Source organism: Chelmon rostratus, chromosome 14, assembly GCF_017976325.1.
Source record: "Chelmon rostratus isolate fCheRos1 chromosome 14, fCheRos1.pri, whole genome shotgun sequence".
Lineage (NCBI taxonomy): Eukaryota > Metazoa > Chordata > Actinopteri > Chaetodontiformes > Chaetodontidae > Chelmon > Chelmon rostratus.
The window spans coordinates 4,022,675-4,046,014 of NC_055671.1; the positions used below are offsets into that span (position 1 = coordinate 4,022,675).

General features: G+C 41.8%; 1 protein-coding gene across 4 annotated transcripts in view; it reads right to left on the reverse strand.

Annotated features, from left to right (window-relative positions):
• ncor1 (nuclear receptor corepressor 1) overlaps positions 1-23,340 on the reverse strand; it is a 55,547-nt gene that overhangs the window by 11,445 nt on the left and 20,762 nt on the right. For 3 of the 4 annotated variants that reach the window (XM_041951786.1, XM_041951785.1, XM_041951784.1), the window contains exons 15-28: positions 21,141-21,271; positions 19,800-20,095; positions 16,829-16,894; positions 11,046-11,182; positions 10,852-10,948; positions 8,952-9,384; positions 8,721-8,844; positions 8,116-8,293; positions 7,258-7,425; positions 4,603-4,769; positions 3,369-3,483; positions 1,819-1,904; positions 287-452; positions 70-195 (exon numbers count right to left, since the gene is read on the reverse strand). In XM_041951786.1, coding sequence (XP_041807720.1) covers positions 70-195; positions 287-452; positions 1,819-1,904; positions 3,369-3,483; positions 4,603-4,769; positions 7,258-7,425; positions 8,116-8,293; positions 8,721-8,844; positions 8,952-9,384; positions 10,852-10,948; positions 11,046-11,182; positions 16,829-16,894; positions 19,800-20,095; positions 21,141-21,271 — 2,290 coding nt within the window. The remainder of the gene's footprint in view (positions 1-69; positions 196-286; positions 453-1,818; positions 1,905-3,368; positions 3,484-4,602; positions 4,770-7,257; positions 7,426-8,115; positions 8,294-8,720; positions 8,845-8,951; positions 9,385-10,851; positions 10,949-11,045; positions 11,183-16,828; positions 16,895-19,799; positions 20,096-21,140; positions 21,272-23,340) is intronic. The other variant, XM_041951787.1, reaches the window with a different exon arrangement.

Here is a 23,340-nt window from a genome sequence, read left to right on the forward strand (position 1 = left end):
ATCACTTTCCTGATAGAGGACAAACAAATAAAGACACATAGTATATGCTCAATAACACACAAGCAATACCTTCGAATGGAGCGCCTTCCCTGCCAGGATGCCCCCTGCCCATGGGTCCTTCCATCATGTCGTAAGTGCGTTTCAGCTCATGGCCTGTTCTGGGGCTGCGGGTGTTTTCCCTGGGGTTCTTGATAGCTTTTGGACAGGGAACATCACAATAAAGTTTGTGTGCTTGGTAAAGAAATACTCAGGTGTTATTTGGTATGTCAATAATCAAATCACTTACCATCATAGGAGAGGATGTGACCACTCTTGCCTTCATAGATGACGTGACCTTTAGCCAGTTCTCCCCTTGCCTTGTCTGAGCTGCTTAGGTCCTCTGTGGCCAGCTTTGTGATTGTGCCCTTCAGGAGGTCTGCAGCAATGCTAGACTGGGGCAGGGCTGGGGTGCCCTATTTCAAAAAAGAGCAAAGATATAATCAGACCTGTCAACCAAGAAGCTTGGCTGTAACGTTGTCTGGAGGCATAACTGCCTATTTGATGTGTGTGCTCCATCCCCCTGCGGTACAGCAGGTGGCAGTATGTTGAACATTTGCAGTAACAAATAGTGAGGGGAGTTATTCACTCAAACGGCACCCGCCAATAAAACAAGAAGAACTAGAACCAGAAGAATCAAAGTGAGAGGGATGATGAAGTACCTGCCAAAAAATATTCCACACTTATGTTAGGGTATCACATGAAGGGAAAACCGACATCAACCAGCATGACAAGTCTAATAAGGGCGCGCAGAGGCACAGAAACATGCTTCACCAATGACAGTATTTATATTACCTCTACCATCCATTTTCATAATCACCCTCTGCTACCAACTGTCTCTCAGTCCCAGCAGCCTCTCTCAGAATCACAACTGAAGCATAATGTGTAAATTATGTGTACAGATCTTCAAGTAATACATAAATAAACTAAGTGCTGAATTTATATGCTCTTTTTTGTTTTTATTTATATAATGCAGAGATGTTCAGAGCATTTCACTTTCAAGCAGGTATCTGATTTCATTGTTTTTGAAAAATAAAATCCTCATCCAGAATTTGTTGCCAGTAACACATTTTAAAAAAGCTGGGGTGGGGTCATGTTTATCACTCTGTTGCATCACCTCTTCTTTTAACAACACTCTGTAATCATTTGGATACTGAGGAGACAAACTTCTGTCATTCTGCAAGTGGAATGTTTTCCCATTCATGCTTGATGTACGATTTCAGCTGCTCAACAGTTCGGCATCCCCTTTATCGTATTTTACGTTTTGTAATGCACCAAAAATTCCAATAGTTGCCAGCACAGTCTGTTATAGGCATACCAAATCATGCTACTATCCTACTGCCAGTTAACCTAATTAATTGTGAGATGTTCCACCAAAATTTGCAAATCATCGCATTCTTTAATTTCCTTCATTAACACAGCGTCCCAACTTTTAAAAAACAGGGTTGTGGGAACAAGTTAAGCCAGTCCTCGTTGCTCTGATATTTCAAAGCAAGTGGGTGTCTTGTGGTGATTTTAGGATTGACTGTGTGTAGCCTTGTCTAAATGTAAGGGCTATGCGGACAGTGGTAAGGGTGGTGGGACGGCCCAGGGCAGGTCGCCTGAAATTTCCCTTATTTTCAATTCCCAGTGTTGACAGGCATGTATAATGCAAAACAAAAAACAAACAAACACACACACACACATACATATATAGTATATGATCAATGAAAAACTCTTATCTGTCACCATCCATTCACAGCTTCTATCACACGATGTAAACAAAAGCACTTCATTTATTACCTGAGTGATTGATCCTCTGAAGGCCAGACCCTCGCCCACCTTTGCTGGGTTGCCTCTGCCATCCTGCATAGATGGAACTACAGCTCCTGGAGAGTTACAGAGAGAAACAACAGATAATCAAGTTGTTTGGATGGTGTCATCTAGTGACCACACAAGCGGACAGGTGATTTTGTTGTCACATAGTGCTTCAGTGCTTGAATTACTAGTAAAACAGGTAAAATAACATAGAAAATTAATCTATGCACAATAGAGATTAACTTCAATAAAACTCATATATAACCATACCTCAAATCAAGGTACATCAGTGCCTGACTTACAGGACCTGTACTATACAGGACAGTCGTTTCTACTGGTGTGGTATGTTATCGTAAGAACACTTCTGATCGGAGACCTTTTTTTAAGCTTCCCTTTTATATTCATACACTTTATTTTATCATTAAACTTTAACAACAATTCAATACACTGACTTCAGGAGTCGGTGTATTGAACAATGGTACTAATGTTGATGTTCAAGGCCTGGATCTGTGAGGAAATCTCAAGAATACTGAGGAGAAATGGCTTTTGTAATGGACTTCCACTTCACTTTTTTTAAATTCTCGAGTAACACAACAGAGCTGTGCTCCAAAGGGCCAAAGTAAACATCAATCTGTCTTCATGGGAAACATGCCCTTAACTGTCCTGAACAATCATATTTGAAGTGTTAATGTATCATGCAGTGTGGCTCAGTCACCATTTGGTGCCAATGCAAATGAGCAGGACTGAACATCAGTGTGGACAATATGAACCTGATCCACACAGGCCTACATGGAGCTATTAATTGTGAGCTTTTCAATATTTGAAACTGAAACAACATATGTATAAATGTTATGGCAATGTATTCATTTATCAGTAATAAGCTTCCTGCATGATACATTTGGCTTCTGTTTGTGAGTTACATGTGCTCCTCTTAAGAGAGTGGATATGAGACACCGCTCTATTGTGACTGACGATGAATGTAAAGCAGCAAGTTGCAAAAAGAGTGTGGGCATGAAGGATCGGAATAGGTTCTCTGCTTTAATGCAACGGTTACAGCCTCAAGGTTGGAACAGTAACTGCAGCAGTTCAGACTCAACAACATTGAAGACACGGATTCATACAAAGTGGATACTTAACTATATTCGTGTGATTGCCATGATTTGTTTCTCTTCATGGGTGAATGGGTGAATTTTCACATCTTTCCTTTAAAGTCATTACAACAACTGGCAAAAAGATTTTAAGTGTACCATTAGTGAACCATCTATTTTTAATATGTTTGAAACTTGGTTGGACTTGCAAAAAAATCCTTTAAACAATAAAAGCTAGTATTAGCAAAATGTTTCTGTGTGGAGAGATAAAATTTTTTGGCCCTCAAAATATAGGAATCCCTCAGAGGTGTCATTAATCCAGGTGAGGTTGGTACTTAATGCCTGTCTAAGGCAGCGCACAAGCCGACTCTTGTGTTTATGTCATGTTTGATCTGATTTGAGAAGAAACATGCACAATGAACATAATGTGACAGCCTGGGGTCCTACCAGGCTTGTTAGGATCTTGCTGTCGAGGCAGACCCAGAGAGATGGAGCCCACAGTGCTCTTAGTCCCTTCTGGCCCATAAACGGCATGGGACGGCAGGTATGTGCCAGGAGTTCCCTGCAAAGCAGGAACAAAGAACACATTTCAAGGTCAGGACAGTGGTACAAAGTGATGTTGATAATCTTTAATGTGTTAAACTGTGGTGTATGATAAACTGCTAATAAATCATCAATTAATAACTTTCCTGACTAACACATCTTTTACAATGTCCTAGTTACTCGGGATACATCTCTGTTGACTGTTACCAAAAGATCACACTGTAAGCACTATGTCCCCAATCTACAATAATTCTAATGAAAATGTCCTGGTTCTTTTCACATTTAACATAAATGAGCCAAATCTAATGGAAAATTTCCTAAAACCTGAGTCAAAGCTTCTGAAATAGAATATCCAAAAATCAACCAAACTGCTAGTGATATGGACGCAGCAGCAAGCTAACAGAGCCAACCCAACAAAATGTTCAGATTAAGGTTCAGAGTAAAGGTTTGAGTAATATTCCGCTCCACTGTTTTATTTCAGTAGAAAGACTAACCCTCATAATGCTACAGCAAATCCTTGGGCCATTTTTTGGGAAATAATAACTGAGAAGAAAATGCATTCTATTAGGATGATATAACCTGACACACACAAAATTGCATACAGTTTTCTTTTGAGTAAAGGGTAAGTAGTAAATTGCTGTTTGGTGTGTTATGGTGTCTGTTCTGGAAAACATTTCATCATGAAACCCAGATGAGTTCATTCTAAGTGACAGCTCACATGAAACTGACGATTAGACGGGCCCTGTGGAGTTGTCTTGTAAGCAACAGTAAACAAAAGCTGTGTTTACATTCAGTCTGACTCACCAAAATGCATTGTGTGTGTCTTTGAACTCTAAGAAACATGTTGAGTGCAATTACTTCCTCATGAAACATTCTTCAAACAATCTTTTCAAGTATTTCAAATCCTGCATGTTTACTAGCTTGCAGTCTTCATCTGCATATGTCTTGGCATGTAATCACTACCTATGGATCTGTGGAATAGTGTGAAACCATTGGAAGGAATGTGTAACGCATCACCCACATGTACAAAAACAGCTTCCACAGCGCTTTTACAGGTCCCCGAAACTCCACAGGTCCACAGGGAACCCTTATGCTTTAATCTTTGCTCAAATGTAAATGCCAGTGGGGGTAGCCTTACCTGGGAGATGGAGCCGCCTTGGATGAAGGAGGGCTTGTCCGTGGGCTTGGTGGTTGGAATGAGTGGAGGAGGAGAGGGAATGTTGGGAGGTCGACTGGGTCTGCTGAACGTCACACGGACTCCATCTGGCATACTCTGGACTAGCTGGTTGGGGGCAGGGTGGAGGACTGGCGAGAATATGGGAGAACAAAAAAAAAAGAGACAACTGATTACCAGAACTGAACCATATGAAAATAAATAAAATAACTACGTAAACAGCAATGGGTTAAAAACTTTCTTCACACAAAAACCACAGGACAACTAATATCAGCTCACACAGTAACGTAGACCTGTCCTCTCAATGTCTTCTGCCCCCAAGACACCTGAACTCAATCCATCCAGTACAAGGATTGCATTAAGCTTCATTTCCCATCAAAGACTGCATGATAAAATTTCCAGTTCATTCTGAGAGAATCCAGTGTGTGGTGAAGTAAGTACTGATGGCCTCAATGACCTTAATAGCCTGTCCTCAGCTAGAGGTAACCTTGGCCCATGTCTGCTGTCCCCTGGGAGGCGGGTAGACAAAATGGATCAAACCACACAAATGCACTCACACAAGACCGGGAATAACCTCCATGCAGGGAGTGCACCTCATGTTCTGCACTCCACAAAATCAAAAATGGAAATTGGCTGTGTTAGAGTTCGTCCAACAGGCATGCACGTCATAACTGTGCTGGCTCATACAGGGACAGATGAGAAAACAAGCCACTCTATGACGAATTTATAAATCCCTGTTGCAGGGAGACTGTGTGTCAAACATTAACATTAATGCTGCCATCACTGCACTGACAGGTACAACAACCTAATTTGTCAGGACATGAGAAATATGTTTGCTCCCAAATGAGTACGAAAAAAAAAGTCATGTCAAAATATAGTCACAACTTAACAACGGTGGGAAATGTTTGCCGTACGCCCTAATTTTGTGGACTGCACTCCCTTGCCTTCCTTCACTGTTATCCTCCAACCATAATGCTGTAAATATAGTAAATGGATGTAGGTTAATGAAATAATGAGAAACTAAAGTTTGCAGACAGGATCAACATAAAATTTGTTTGTTTATAGTTTTGATCTTAGTCATGCCCCCTCATATTTTACTTTGCTCAGGTATCACTACAAGATTCTCCTAAATATCTGAAAATTACCCTGCCTACACAAAATCTTAGGTTTGCTTCGGTAGCTTTGATTCAGTGTCACAACAGCAATAACAGATCCTGTTCATTGTGGGATTCAACTGATGTATAATTCAAAACTATCATAACCATACAATGAATGAAAGTGAAAATGCAGAAGGTAATGCTAGATGCACTCTGGTGATAAAACTAAGCCTTGATCATTAAAATAAGTTACATCTATTTTTATGGTTCCAAGATAAATAATTATTACAATAATTTATTATTACCATTTTCAGAGGATATCTGAACTTGAAACTCAATACAGTTTACCAGTGTGCCCTTGCAACAATGTCAAATACATGCAAATTTAGAAATCTTATTTGATGAGAAGGGTCTCATTACAGCTCAGGGTACAATAGTGTGACTATTGTTCCTTCTACACAATAAAAATCGCATCACACATCATGTGAGCTGCACAAAAATGTATTTATTACTATTCTTTATTTTTTAATGATTTCTCTGTTCATTACAACAACACTGTGTCTTTAGTATAGTTTACAATAAATTACCATTCTAAACTATTGTAAAGTTTAAGTAATGACTGATGATAATGACACTGTTGAAACTGGCAGCACAGTCACATTAAATATTGACATAAATATCAATATTAATAAATATGAAAAAAATACTACAATCTAGAATGTGATTATACCAGAAACAGCTGGCTCATGTTTGTTTGACCTCTCCTGTACACATGCACAAGTGCCCAGTGCATTTTCCCTAATGTAGGGATCCAACTGCTGCATGGCTTCAAGAGTACATATCCATAATGCTGCATATTATGTAGTGTTATTCCTAAACAAACTAAAGAAAGACCCACAACACATAAGGAGCTTGGCTCTTATTAATGTGCTTCACCTGAGGACCTAATCATGACATAAACTTTACCTTTAAACAAGAAGACTATACAGAAAACAGAACATTTGTAGAATAAAATAATTAGAAAAACATTAATAACCTTGGCACTGGCATAGGTTTCAAAAAGCATTTCTCAAACATTGAGTAAATACATCCAGTACACAGTATACTGTAACCGCAATGAGGAAATTCAATCTTACTTATCTAATGCACAAGTGCTCTTAACACTGCCAAACCCAGACTTACAACGGGATTAAAAGGTCCACATCAGTCCTTTAACTTCAAATAACCACAATCAAACAATTGTACATTCAGATGTAAAAAAAAGGCCATCAAACCAGCCCGTGCAAGAATAAAACATACATATCAAAACATGTTAAACTGAAATACAGAGTTGCTCAAACACTAACTATACTGCTTCTCAATCCAAGCTATATAACGTGCTATTGCCAACAGAGTCAATAAAAGCGCCTCTACTGTCAAACCCATAAGACTCAATAAGAGTCAGGCAAGGCTAGTTTGTGTCAGCGAGGGAAGGGAGGAGGCAAGAAGGGAGGGGGGAGGAGGTGAAGATGTGTGCTTTTACCTGGTGGCACACTGTAGCGGGAGACACTGGGGGCGTTGGGGTCAGGCTGGGGTGAGGCCTTGCTCAGCTCCCTGGGGGAGAGTCTGTAGGGAGAGCCTGGCCGACCAGAGTGGGCCTCCTGGTCCAGAGCCAGCTTCATGTCATAAGGCATGTAGGGTAAGGGCTTACCTGCAGTACACAGGCATAAGGACAAAGGGAAGAAAAAAACAAGAACTCAATGCCAGTGAGCATTGAGCTGACCTAGAATGAACAGACCTGTACAACTCAAGCCGCCACCCGGACACACACCCGCTAAAACCTATGTAATAAATATCTTGGTGTCAAAGCTCAGCAGCTTACTGACAGCTGCTCTACTCTTCAACAGCACTCCCGACTAAAAGGCGCTAAAATCAAGCCGTAATGCAGGCTGCCTAGTGACTTTGCTGCCCTCCCTCCTGAAACTAAGTGGTTGAACTATGTCTGACTGCCCAGAAGCAGCAAGTGTCTGACTCTGACAAGCTCCAGTCATTCAACTTCCATAAAAAATAGAAAACAAACAAACAAACACCACTGTGCCTTTCTTCATCCAAAGGCATTTCAAGAGGAGCATCAACGCAGATTTCAGCTCCAACTTTGCAGCAAATGTAAAACAGGGTCAACTAACTTTTTTGTGTTGACTCTGACTGAACCAGGTTACGACAGTCCAGATCAACCTCAAACAGTTCCTTTTTTGAAAGTGCACAAAAATGAAGGGGGCCTAAAAAATGCATCGGTTAAAAATAGCCCACTGCTGGTAGCGACAGGGAACAAGGCTGACAGAGCGATGAACAGGAAGGAGGAGAGATGAAGACAGAATGAGGATAGTTTTTGTTCTCTTACCATCTCGGTCTATTATGGTGGGGCTGCGTGTGTTGAAGGGGGGTCTGCGCTCCAGGTCTCCCTGATCCTGCCTCTGCTTCTCCTCTTGGTGTGCCGATTCATGCGCTGCTTTGATCTGGTGTTGCAACATGGCAAATCCACTAATGGGCACACCACCGGGGCCAAAAGGACCAGGTACCTAGAAAAGGTCCAGATGAATGCCAGTCATACACTACTTGAGATACTGATTGGAGTACTGATGTAGGGAACGTATACCACTGACCAAATTAAAATTAAAAAAATGCTTCCCTGCATATCTTCAAACTTTTGCTTACAAAGGATATGAGACTCATTTGGTGAACATTAAAGTAAGACTCTATACATCTTAGACTTAAATCAAGACCATGGTAGATAAATGATCCAGATTTATAGAGCAGAGAACAGTGGACAATGTTAGCACATAATGTAACAGTTGAGTATGTACAACATAAAAATTAAATGGCTACCAGTTTCTCATCTTATCACACTCCTTATGATGAGTGACGGTGGAAATGTGTGGGCATGCTGTCAACCTGCCACCTGCCTCTGTGCAAGTCTAAATGGATCAATCTGAAACTGTGACTAACCATAGGTGGGATGGCAGCTGCCCGCTGCTGCAGCTGCTGGATGTTAAGTTGGGTTTGCTTGGGCGAGGACACCAGCACCGAACCTGGGGGGCTAAGCAATGAAGGCTTTTCCATGGAGAACATTCTGCAGGGGCACAAAGCAAAATGTCACACTCAAAACCTGCTCTTGTAAACCACAATTATGCACACACAACATGAGAACATGATAAGACAGTGATTATGAATACACACCTTCTTTCAGGCTCTGCGTCCACATCCTCATCAGCACTGCAGGTGGCACTGGAGTCATTATCTGAATGAAGCTCTCTTCCACCATGATCTCCCTTTTCTCCTCTCTCCTTGATCTCAGGCTCCATCTTGACCTGAACCTCTCCAGTCTTCATGTCCACATCCTGAGGTTCAGTTTTGGGATGCACCGAGCCTGCATATGCGGCCACCCTGGCGTCCTGAGAGCCAGTCTCGCTCTCTGGGCTTTTCTCTTCCTTGACACAGAGTTCCCCATATGAGGGCTCCAGGGCCTTTCCATTGCTGGCCTGACCTTTGTCCTGGTCAGAGCACTGAGCATCACCCGCAGTGCTGTCTGCCCTCTTGGAGTCACCAGACTTTGAGGAGTCAGCCTGAGAAGGGGAGGGGGCACTTTCTGTATCAGAGCTGTTGTCACCGCCTGAGGAAGCATGACAGGTATTAATTAATTAGTAACAGTGAATTAGTGCATATTAAACAATGCATGAAACTCTCTGAAACTCACAGACTTTTAAACCAAGGTGGTAGATAAGTAAATAAATGTAGACCTGTCACAACATATATACAATAAATACAATAAAAAAAAACATTCAGAACATAAGCTAATCATTTGTTCCTTTCATGCTTTACAGTATCTGAAATGCCACCTGTGCACAGAGACAGAGACAATATGTCAAACACACACTGAACAAACTGCAGTTTTTAAATACTAAATACATCAATTCAAATATGAAAAGATATCCTTCAGATAGAAACTGCGTATTTAAACAACACTGCCTGACCGGTTGGTTTGCATATTGTCTACCGCTGCAGTTGTTGCCATGGTTAGTCCAGATGGTATGTCTATGCAAAAACAATTTGCAGATGCATTATATGTGTCAAACTAAAATCAGAGAATAAACATTACAAGCATCCACATGACAAACACTACACTGTTTATAAGAATACTTTAGCTGTAGTAATGCTTTCTCTGCGCTCTTCTGGTGCTCTTCTGTCTGATATGTATAAAGGGAGATGGACAGACTGCAGATCACCAAGACCTTGAAAAATCAGTTTGGGTTTCCATGGGACAGACACAAAGTCAACAAAACATGAGGGAAAACCTTGTGACCTCCCACTGTCGCCACTGCTATCTTGTAATCAGAAGGCTGCTTAAATTATATGCAAGTCTGACAATTTTTCAACAAAAAAGGACATAATGTGTCCCTTTTCTGTATAAAAACAACAACAACAAAACAACATTGATTTTACAAACCGGCACTTTTCGGTGCTAATCACCTATTTCTTTACATAGCATAGTATCTTTTTCATAGTGGGCTGTCGTCACCATGTAATGCCAGCAGAGATAACGACTTCTGCAGAGGAGGGAGGCGGGTAGACAGGCAGACTTGCCGGATCAAACAAGTGGACCAGCACTTTGTGTTCAAAGAGCAGGCTTTGTTGAGTCTTCAAAGCCAAGAACTGTTATGCAACAGGCGCCCATGTAGTCAGAATTAGTTCATATCTTTTATCTCCACCTCTCCCCCCTTTGCTTTTTTCATTTGATCCTTTTTCCTGCGTCTCATTAAAACTACAGTCAGGAGAGCAAGCACATTGCCATCAACTCAAATGAAATCCTTAGATGACACTCAGAGGGCATTTTGGATCAGGGTTCCCGGCTTTGCACTGTGCTCATCACTGAATTCTTTCTCTCCATACCCTCTTTACTTAACATCAAGCATGAAGCTCCACAAATCAGTCTGCTGTGCATCCTTCACACAGGCTGCCCTAGGACTCGCCCTGACCTCAGATAAACAGGAAAAACATTCCAAAACAACATGTGTTAGGGCATGTGTTTGTATGTGTGTTTCATGATGACCACATGCTTCCTATCATCCATCTCTCTGACCTTCACTGTCATCGGGGTTGTCCTCATCATCATCATCGGGTGATGCTGTGGCTAGACCTTCACCTTGAGACCTATCAGCACGAGCCCGCCGTGTGTCCTGGGAAACAGAAAGACGGAAGGAAACATTTGCATTTGTAAAGTTACAACAGTTCAATGACAGACCATCACAGAGAGCAGCAAGGAAACAAGCTTACCTGCTTATGCTGCTGTAGCAGGTTGTCCAGGTTGTGACGTCTCTTGTAGTTGAAATAGAAGTTCTTGCACTGTGCTTCGCTTTTGGTGCCAACCATTTTGGCAATTGCCGTCCAGTTTCGCCCATGCTCAACCAGCCCTGGTGCGAAGACAAAGAGACAATTCAACATTAAAGACTTGCATCCTTTAAATGCCAGATAGAATATAAATTAACAAGGTTGAAATCATTTGTCATGAACGATAACACAAGCTCATGCTATATTAGAGCAATTGCAAGAATAAAACATGCATGAAGCACTGTAAAGCTACAGCAAAGCCTGATTTGACACAGACATAGTATATACTGCAAAAAGTCCAATGACTGCTTCATGCTGTATCACTGCCATAACAATGATTCCAGAAGATGATCTTAATTAATTCTTTACAGTCTCTCTTTAGAATAAAAGGCTGCTGCAGTTGTTATTATAGTTGATGGTGAACTGTTGGTATTACCACAAAATCATAATAGACTAGATGGGGTCCATGTTACTATGGTTTGCTGTTGGTCGATCCTGATCAACACTGAGTTGATCAGCTTTGACGGTCTCACTAAGCTTTGAAACTACTATGCCAAGCTGCAATGACCTGGAAGACTGCCCTTTGACATTAGGGTGTCCTTTGTCTAAATTCTGTAACCCCTGTGACCTCCCCTCCCTCCCAGCCCTTCTAAGATGAGGGATACAGGTAGCTTGACAAAATCACCATAGAGCTAAACACAAAGTCATTTTACTACTTAGGGAATGAGGGGATCGGGAGTGTTGATGTTAAGTGCTATTTCTGTGATTTTATGTTGCTTTAATTTTCAATATAATGGTCTAACCTGAAGAATGAGTGAGCGACAGACTCTGTTCAGCAAGCTAACCCAGTATCACAAAAAGGCTAGCAAACACACAGCGAGGCAGCAGGAAAAACAGTGTCTTGAACCAGAATATTTTTACATCTACCTCTGACAATAAATTTAATCAAACCAGAGTCGATGACAAAAGAGTGGAAAGACTAACTACTTTGTTGAGTTTTATTTTGTCTTTGTTTAGTTTGAACAAAATGTGTTTTCAAAGAGTTAACAAGGGACTGAAGCTTGTCTTGGCTATGTGAAAGAGAGAAACTTGAAGTCACAAGGTGTATGGTTATAGTTCTCTGATTGAACCTAGGCGGCATAACTCTGTAGCTTCCAACATTGCCAAGCACATTTCAGATTCACTCTTATGTTTTTTCTGTCTTTCACAATAAAAGCCAAAGAGATATATACAGTGTAAATACCAGTGGGAGGCGAAATTCACTCAGAAAACAGCTAACTCAACAAAATAGCTCACAATAGGTAAAGAAATATTTCCTGTCTTGCCATTTTGTGATCTTATTTTGTTCGTTCATTAGACTTAGAACATGAATGTAAACTCACTGGCTGAACACATCTCTCATCTGAAACCACGGGGGGGGCCACAAAAAAAACCTGCGTGAATATATCAGCAATGGCCGGTTGTTGGGCTGAAGGTGGCTAGTTGGAAAATTTTAACATATTGCACTACCTCAGCATGTCACTGGGCATAACATTGTTGACACAGAAATGAACATATAAGACTGATATAAGAAGAGAGACCGACAGATGTTAAAAATGCAACATTAGTTTGATTTCACAAGAATCACTGACAAAGAGATCTACATGGTGGAGTCTTTAGGATCGGCTGCAATTGACACAGCGTGCACAAAACCTGCGTGTCATTATCAAGTTTGGCAATGGGAGGGTTATTCATTCTACAAAGAAAGTGAGTATTTCTGCCATGATAGGACAGACCAAATGAAAAATTTAATATATCCTATTAACCTCGTCATATCCTATTGCTTTTAAGCAAATCTTCACGCTGGAATCCAGGGAGACTATGAAGCACTTTATTCAATGCCGGATAAGTGTTCATGGTCCCCCACGCCAAGTGTTCAGTGACAATGCTGATGAATTCAGAAACTAAGAAATGAAGGACACGGCTGAAGTAAGACAACTGCATCTTATAGCCCAAGGAGCGATGGCCTTTTGGAAAGGCGTAATCAAAACCTCACTGAAGACCTGACGAAAGTGAAGAGAGACAACAAATGTGACTGGAAAACTAAGATCCTAAACTAGGCCCTACTGGCAAAGAACTCTACAGACATCACCAGATGGTTTTCAGGTACAACCCAAGCCTGCCTTCAGTTCTCGATGATAAGCCACCAATTCTAGAGGGTATTAGCGTGAATATGTGGATAACCCTGCACAACAATGCAATCCATACTGCAAGGAGATCATTTACAGAGGCTGACTGCTCCAAGAGGATTTGAAGGGCCCTTCGTAAAGGGCACAGAATCTACTACAAGTCATGGATTGTATAGAGCAGAAAGGTCCAAGTGTGATCATCAGCCAATAAAATGTGGTGATATTTGTGAGCCATGGAAGTGCTGGAAGAATTGGACAATCAGTTGGGGAGGACTGAAAATCATACCCATGTTACCAGAATTTTGGATCAGTGAAAATAACTGCCACACTGGAGATGAAAGTGAGGAAGCAACAGCTACAAATGGTGAATTTCTTAATCCAAAGGATAATAGTGGCCCCCTCACGCACCACACAGCCTGGAGGGTGTAATCAGGGCCAATCTCAAGTATCACTGGCACACTCAATCAGTACTTGCCATTAGATGACTTACTTACTTACTTTGAATGATGATGCTTTATGCTAGCCACACATGCTGAACTGCAACTGGAAAAGGAATTATGTGTTTGAAGAGGTGCAAGATGACAGAAATGGTGTGCACACTCATGGAGACATCTGATGGCTTTGTACCTCAAGATAGATTAGCTGCCAGAGGCTTTGGAGAAATTAATACGCTGGAGCTCCCAAAAAAGTCTGTTACATGTGCCTGAGAGTCTCAAAAATGTATTATGGCTGTTATATGTAAAAAAAAAAAAATGCAGGCTAAACTCCACAAACATTAAAGAAGCTTTTACATGAGTTAACCTGAAATGTCTACATCTGTCCTTCCCAAGAGGCTCAGAGCAAAGGACCTCTAGGGAAGTTGAAAAAAATGTGTTTAGTCCAGACCTCAGTCCAAAGGTCTGAAGGTCTGGACTTTGCAAGTCAATGCGGACCTTGCCCATCAGTGATAGTCAACTGGTGGTCCATGGGCCAAATCCATCATGCCAAAGTTCCCCATCTAGCCATGGAACAATATTTTGATCCTGTGGTGTCTGCTTCTGGCCCTTGGACAAATGTGGTTGAGTAACCACTGCCATACCTTGTGCTGGGCTACAATACTTTATAAAGTGAAATGTTTTTGATTTTGAAATAATTGTCTGTTGATCAATAAATTGTTAGTGATGTTGAATGTCAGTTTGAGCCCTGTCTGCCTTGGTTTCCTGCCCTGGCCCAATCACAATATATGTGATGCTAATTAATTTATCATTTTTTTCTTTTTTAATCACCATCCGTTCCAAACATGTGAGCTTGAATAAAAATTAGATTCAGACCTTTGAGTAACAAGCCAAGCAGATGCTTCACTGTATTGGTAAAACGGAGTGAGAGACACTATGCATCAGCTGATCAGCTTTTCAACTGCATCAAAAGTCGATCCAGCAGAATTCTACTGGCTGGATCTCTCCAATCCAGATAGAACTTTCGCTTGTCATGTGGATGCTTTAATTTGGAGTGATTCAGAAACGTTCTCCACCACAGTCGTCCTTCATTTCAAAGCTGCTATTCAAGGCTGTTGTGAAGGACACAACAGCTTCAGCTACAATGGAATGGAGGTCCACTCATTGAAGGATGCGATAGGTGCAACAAGGTATGCACATACAGAATCTGCAGCCCATTCCTGTAGACCCCACCATAGACCCTGTACTTTAACTTAGCAGAAAACTGACATCAGAAGACTCAACCTTGAGGTTTCAGCACTTGGGAAAAAGACAGCTCCCTGAAACTGGCAGTGAACAGCAATTCCTCAATGGAAGACCTTCCAGACAAAGCAATAAAAGCAGACACCTAATCATACTGATGGGAGAGAAGAGTCTAACCTCTATGTTGGCAGTCAAAAAGGATCAGGAGAACTTTGCAAGAAACTGAAGTTTCAGTAAAGTCAAATATGTAGAGTTGTCATAGTTAGTTCAGAAGGACTCATATCTTACTTAGAGCTACTTAAACATGCAGACAATCAAAAAATGTCAGTCGAGAATTTGATGTATTGATGTATTTTGTGACATACAGTAAACACCTAGAAAGAGCACATACTAATTAGGCCCATACACAAATTTAGCCACTTACTCGGCTAGATCTCCCATGTTTTGACAACTATGGCAACTTCTTTTGGCAGCCATAAAAATATGCACAATACACTCTTGTACATAACAATCACTGTCAGCAGGAAGAACCATGTAGAACCTACACTATTCAACTGTGTTCCCAAATGTTTCATAGCATAGCTGAACACTGCACACAACACATTCATTTGTCACATGTCAAATGACAGTAAGCAGAATGAGAGAGAAATAATCAAGTGAAATATGAAAGACTTTACTTCTTTAATGCTGATGCAGCTGACTGCTGTTTTTTCATTCGGGAACATCTTAAAACTTAGAAGCAGAATTAAATAAATAGTATTGTAGCATGACCATGGCAATAATCTACCTTTTCATATTGTGCAAACATCCTTGACAGAGCTAAGAAGATGCTATCATCTTATTTTTGTTAGACACTTTGATGAAAAATATAATTATTGCAAATGTCATGAGAAATAACTCTCAAGATAATGCCATGTAACAGCCTTGAAATAAAAGGCCACGTCTGACATTATCATGTTGAATTTTTGTTGAAGGTGTAAGAAAGGAGTTGATCAATTTCAATGGCAATTTGAAATTGTGTTCAATGGGCTTGCATGACCAGCCATGTGTGGCAGCATAGCATAAAGGTGACTTCCGAACCTGATTTGTCATATGACTTGAAAGGGCCGTGCAGGTCTCTTTTTGGTACACTAATCCACAGACATATCTAGCATACAGGTCTAAATGCCTCAGGAGATCATAGCGGCAATGTATTTTTGTTGAGAGGGGAGTAAATCCCATATATCCACCCAAGAGAGTCTTAATTAATCCACATTAATCCCTCTATTTACTCCCCAAGTCTACGGTCTTGGCACTCAGGGAACCCTACATAAGAGCATATACCGACAAAAAGGGGGAGAGGGGGCACACTGAATGGCATATGACCTGGCTAATGACTGTGGCGGTGCAGTCTGACACCAGGCACAACATGCAAAAGATATTTTAACGAATTAACAAGACAAGTGTAACTTAAAAGAAAAAAACAAACAAAAATTATAATTTTTGGGCAAAAGTTAATGAGTGCGAATAACAGAAAAATAGAGATCTTTAAAGTAAGTCAGAACTGTCACGCAGCGCTTTATGGATGGCCTTAATAGATCACTTCTAAGAAACCAGTCGAGCAGTGCAGCTAAAAGAAAAAAATCCCTTTAATGGTATGTGACAGCTTCCAGTAAAGCAGCAGCACATTTATGTATTTGTGTAAATGCAAGTGCACATTCATTCCTGTGTGCGTGAAAGAAAGCAGCAGGGTGAAGCAACATCAGATAACCAGAGAAGGAAAAGAGAAACAGAGTGGAGGGAGAAAACGAGAATGGATCATAAAAAGCAAAGCAGCAATAGCAATGCTGAGAAAGAAAGGACGGACAGAGAGATAAAGCAAGAAAGAAAAGAAACGAAACACTACCTTTTTTGGCGACTTCCATCTCCTCCTCGGTCCAGCGAGAAGTTTCTCCGGTTTCACCAGCACCAGCTAGATCACAAAGAAAAGACACAGCCCCATCAGCACTGACAGAAAGAGAGAGAGATAGAGAGAGAGACGGAGGGAGGGACACAGACAGAGAGTGACAGTCCTATCTTCAGCCGTCTCCTTCTCATGGCCACAAATCTAATAATCTGTTTACATTCAGGGGCTGCTGAGATCTGCTCCCTCACTTACACTCCCGCTCTAGCTCACTCTCCTTCTCTCACACTACTCAGGCTCACTCTATCCTCCCTATCTCTCTTTCTCTCCCCTTCCCCACAGACCAGAACAAGCCCTCCTCCACTCTAATCCACAAGGGGAGGGCCTTGGTCAGCTGATGTAGCGCCAGACAGTGGAGGAGTGGAGAGCCCTGCCTCCCTCTTTGGGAAATGGCCTTGGATGGAGACAAATAGATAGAACAGCCAGCCCAAAACCCTCCCACCCCTTCTACTGTGACACTGCGAATCTCTCTCTCTCTCACACACACACACACACGCACACACACCTCTTTCTTGCCGCGGCTTGGCTACACAGCTCCACACCCCCCACAAAATTCACAGAAGTGCATGGTTAGTCTGGAGGGGGCCGGGTGACCTTTAGCCCACTCTCCTCCATGGCACCCACTGAGACTCTGTAAACATTTGGACTAATATAGCAGCAGATGTACCCTTGACATTAACAGGAGGCTTGCCGCCCCCCCCCCCCCCCACCCCCGACCAACCTCGAAGATGAGGAAATCAATTCTCACTGTTTAGACGGCTCCTATCAAAGGTCCCCCAGCCACACAGTCTGTTGCACTTAGTTAAACAAATGTCTACTGGACTAGGCTTTCTTTTTCTCGTGGCAAAACTCACATGTTCTCCCTGTGACAGTTTAGGCCCCTCAAGGGTGGGCATTAAGCTCGGGGCTGTGAAACAGTCGTGGTGTCTGCCTTCACTATAGTACCTCATCTAATGAGCTACACACATGCACACACAAACAGTCAAATAAGATCACCCCCCGCCCCCCTGAATCAGCAGTTTCCTCAACTTACCTGGCACCATTTCAACTGGGCAAGACTGACAGATAGCTACCCTTTAGCACCTAGCCCACTTACTTCTAAGAAGCACCATAACTGCAGGGGTTACAACAGAGCAAGCAAACAGACGTGGTCTAGTGGATGTAGTCACTAAGGGAGATTACAGTTGACACAGTCCTACGTAAACCGTGATACACCCAGAGCAGGGCCAGAGAGGTCAGCAGGTTGAGAGGATAGAAGGACACACTGCAGACCGCTAGTTAATCACATTATGGGCAGACCTTGCATAACTAAGACTGTGGAGAGAGGTAGAGCTCAACAGGCAGCAGAGGGACCAGGTGGCAGAAAAGCACAGCATACTTACAAAACAGTGAATTAACGATGCAGATTAACGCCACGAGTTTAACACACAGTGATTAGATACTTGCCTGAACTACTGTTGTAGGAGTGAGAAATTTCAAAGGGTGAAGGAGCACAAGTGAGTGACTGAGTGCCATGACAACAGCTCTAACAGAGCAGCATATTGCCATGGTGATGGACGGACTTCATACAGCTTCCTGAGTGGAATGCAACGCAGGACAGAGTCTGTCTGACACTTGGCAGTGAGCGCCTGACTGAACTAACTGTCCACTTTGAGGCTATAAGCATGAATCTATGAATCTGCACATCTTAAGAGGGAGAAAGCCAGCGGAGCTGACATGTCTCTAAACCTTGCTATTTAATTTTCCCAGCTCATAACACAAAAAGCTAACAGCATGAACACTGTCCCATTCATTAGGCCATTCAGTGCCAACACCTGATTATTCATGAGAGAGAAACATATTTTAGCCTACTATAACATTTAGGAGATAAATGCAATGTCAGAGAATGAACACCGTGGTGAGCTTTTGCTAAATCCCTCCTCCGAACAGCCACTGTCCAATCATAGTTTATTAACTTTAACTAAGCACTGGCAGGGTTGTCACGCTTTACATTTCTCCACATGTTGATACGCATGAGGCTCCATGAAGAACTAATTGAATTGCACTGTTTGAAAATATGAACAATAAAGCATAGCCTAAATCTAACCACTGTGATTCTTGTCCAACTACATTTTTCTTCTATAGTAAGCATGCAAGAGAATGCATGGAGAGAACTAGCTCTACACTGAAATACAAAAACAATGCTTCTCTCTTGTATACGTTGACTCAACAACTGGTCAGGATGCTGATGTTATGCTAGCTTTAGCCTCAGTCTTTAAGCACTTTATCACATGCACAGCCATCAAGGACATATTTAAGACCATTTTACAGGGTTGCCGTCTCAAAATGTGTCACATGGAAAAGTCAGCTGGTAATGGAACTCCGAGCTGACTCATTCAAGCATTAGCATTAGCTTACATTAGCTAGCTACACTTATAAATCTGCGTCATCTGAGTCATCATTTTAGCTAACGAAATCCACAGTCCTCAGCTAGAAATGAGAAATGTTTATTTCTATAAGGAAGAGAAGACCTGGTGTTTCAAAAACTGTTGTTCATTTCTATGGTAAATCTGGCACTGTTATCATTTATGTAAACTAAATATGAGCAGTAAGAGAATTACCTTGCTAATGTTGTTTGCATGAACTGCTAAGTGATTCCACCAAAATGTGACTTCAAAATAATTTGAAGAAGTGACACAATCATCTTGAAAATGTGTAATGTTCAGTGCCTAGCCAAAAAATATAATAACAGCATTACTGCGAGTGCAGCTAGAATGAGCTCTGGATACTCATCACATATTTTGTGATGAAATATTGTAAGGTTTTATTATTTGTGAACTCAATTTCCGTGGTGCTTCTGTGTCAGTCATTGTGTTCCTGTCTTGTAATGTATAGGTTTTGAACATCTCCAGAGAGCATCACCAGGAGAATTTACCTTTATTAGCATCCATGGAAGCGACTGGAGTCTGGGGTTTTGCAGGCTCCTTTATAGCCTTCTGCGCTGGATCAGGTTTAGGGAGCTGTGGAGGATCTGGCAAGGCAGACTCAGTGGCAGGGGGAGGTGCCTCCTCAGCCGCCACAGATGCAGCCTCATTGGCCATGGAGCGTGTTGTGATCCTTCCCTTACGGCGGCCCTGGCTGTTGGCAGTCTTCCTGCCACGCGGCGTGTTTTGCTCCTTTCCGTCCTCGTCCTCCCCACCGTCACACTTGTCTTTGTCCTTGCCAATGTCCCTGTGGTTTTGGAGGGGGAAAACACAGATTTAGAGACCATTGGTACAGCAAATATCCATTGCCATTTGAGTCAACAATAACAGGCCATTTTTAAATCTGTTCTCTTCCTCCAAGACAGAACAGAAGAGAGCAAAGAATATCAAAATTGTCTACACTCAAGCTGGACAGACTTGTTAACAAGTTAGCAAGGTTTCTTGTCTGTTAGTCACGTGCCAAAACCAACACTGCAATCCCCCATCCAAGTCCTCTGTAGACCATGAACATGCATCACTCCACCAAAGGACTGGGGATGTGAAATCTTCCCATCATCACACCTTGTCTGATGTTTACAGTGATTCCCTGAGGATTTTTTCAAGCAGCGGTGGTGGAGTGTGTTTTATTTTGTGCCAGCAGAAGATATTTAGCACGTCTGCTGACACATGAAGGGCTTTAGGCACATATTTGTACACATTTGTGGATGCTGAATTATGCTTAATAAAATGCTTCAAGATCCACCCAGACAGCCTGGGGTTGGTCTTGTCTCTCCTCCTCTCTCCTGTACTTCTCCTCTACCTCTCTCCTGTCTCACCTGTAATACCTGTCGCCCTGTCTAATAATGGAATACATGAAGTAAAGTACTTGATTTAGCAATCTACAAGAATAAAATCAAATAACTCCTGCTAGGCATTTTCAATTTCACATAAGAGAGAGAAAACACCCACCTTCTCTCCTCCTTAATTTTATACAACAAACCTCAACTTCATCCTGATCATGATCCTTACCAACCAGTTTACCAAACTCATCCGAAAATTCAAAAATATAGAATTCAACTAACAAGCTAACTGCACAGAGATCACATTTTGGAAAAAATGTGTGCTATGTAGGTCTGTCAGCTCTGGCCAAAACTATTTACTATTTGGCTTTCATAATTCCATCCAATTAACTCATACATTTAAGAAACAAAGCTTTCTCTGAATGATCAGGGTGTATGGACCCAAAACTGACAAGAAAAAGGGAGCTTTACCTACAGGGCCTAATTAACCAGAGTGACACCAGGACAACTCACCTAGAATCCTCCTTTTCATCTTTCTCTTCCTCGTCCTTCTTTTCTTCGTCCTCTTTTTTCTCGGACTTCTCGGATTTGTCCTCTTCGTTTTTGTCGTCTGACTTGTCTTCTTGTGAGGGACGTGTTATTTGCTGAAGACAAAACACAAGGAAAAATATTTAGCTGTTTCTCCTTGAAACATCAAGAAAAAGTGTTCACGTTGGCAAAAGTTAAGTAGTTTGCCAGAAGTGTAAATACTTTTCAGTACTTAGTGATATCAATGTTTTAATTCAGATCTTCCTGTCTGACTAGTACTTGACCATGATACAGAAAACACCACATCCTTATGTCCAAGCTTTATACATGCCTCATACCCTTACCTACACCTCTCCTGAAGTTTTTACGCATTTCCTGCTCTAGGTTTCCTGCATACAATTAAGCAACAGACATGTTTTGATGGTATAGCAGTGCCTGCATTGGCCCTGTGAGCCCAGAGGACCATTTAAAATTGTACAACAGAAGATGAGCTTGAATAGTGTGCTTAAAAATTCAGTTTGACAGCAGACAGACAAAGTCCGGTGAATGACAGAAATGAATGCTGCTGACTGGTCATTCAAGCTGCACCAACCAACAATACAACAAATATGAAGACTAAAGGTAATTTAAAAAGCCTGTAATTCAAAGATGAAAAGCCGTGCCGTACACCCTGCACAGATAGGTTTAAGGCTGTGTCATAGTTTGATGATCATCACATTGTCCAACATCTGCAGGAACATAAAAGACAGAAAAACCACACTGTAGACTTCCTTTATCACAAAATGAAGAATTCTGGAGGGCGGCCATTTCTAATGCCGCATTTATCTAAATAAATCCCTCAAAGACACACTGTAACATGTAAAAATGGAGTCATGTAGAAAAGAGGACACTTCAAAAGTTTAAATGAAAAAGGGTAGAGATAGGCAGTGCCTATGAGAGTAGAGCGAAAACATCATTCAAAGGGATTTTTTAAAACAGGTCCAACAGAGTGACTGAGGACAGAGCTACATTCTTTATCATCACTACTGGCGCAGTAACCACAGAATGCTTCCTCCTGCCTGCTCCATGAAAGCGCTGTGCTGGAACAAGTCTGGCTTTGCCAAGCCAAACATCCCATGCTGGTACCAGACAGAGCCGAGGAATGTGCTTCACGCAATGGTAAAGGCAAAAGATATGGACTGATGCAAAGAGAGGGAAGACAGGGAAACAAAAACAACTGTGTCCGTCTGTCTATTTTACAACATAATTCTGCACACGAGGAGTCTGGCTGCCATACAGTTAAATCTGACACAGAAGTGCTTGACGACTCCACAAAAAGAGGCAAAAAGCAATTAGAATTAGTGGCTGTTCTAGCCAGCTTTAACCAGAGACGGCCAATAATCAGAGACCTTCTAGGAGTGGAGCTGCATGACTAGCTAAATGAAACCTGCAGTATTTAAAGGAAAACTGCCTGTGATGCTATCTCAAGTTTACCCAACACTGTTAAGTCCACAGCCTTCCATTTATGTTCTTTAAATCAACTGGAGACAAATGGAAGAGTCTGATTCATGGCTGATGTGAAGACCATTGCTTACAAGGTACTTCTGCATTTACTTTTTGCTGCACATAAGAGGCATCGCCAGAATTTTTAGATATGATCGTGCCAGCTACTGTGTTAATGAGTTAAGTGTGTTAACTCATTTTTATAATACTGAATACTAAAATAGCAAGGGGATATTCTTGGTACCACATTTTGGAAATGGTATGATGGTTCTACAGTCGAGTATGATGATGATGCAGCTGCACAGTTCAAGTCTTTAAGGAAAGCCCTGCAGATTCAGAGCTGAGACTGCAGCTTGACGTATGCAGAGAGGACCACGTCAAACTGGGATTGGGACTTGACTCATTTCCTTCCTGCAGTAGTCTGCAAAGCATGTTTTTGGCACTTAACAATTCAGAGACCTTTTTGTAGAGGAGACCAGGCTGTTTTAGGCCAGAGTTATTCTCCCCATACATGCCCTTCAGTGAGATGCTGTTCTGGTTGGCTCAGGGAGCGCTCGTGTTTGCTTTGGAGGTGGTCAGAGAGCCGTGGCATTCCTGCCTCTCCTCCCACACTGCGTAAAGAGCCTCTACACAGATGTTCTCCAAAAGTCAATGAGGCCCTGCGGTTCTGTGGTTCTTCAGTGTTTTTAAATGAAGCTCTTTC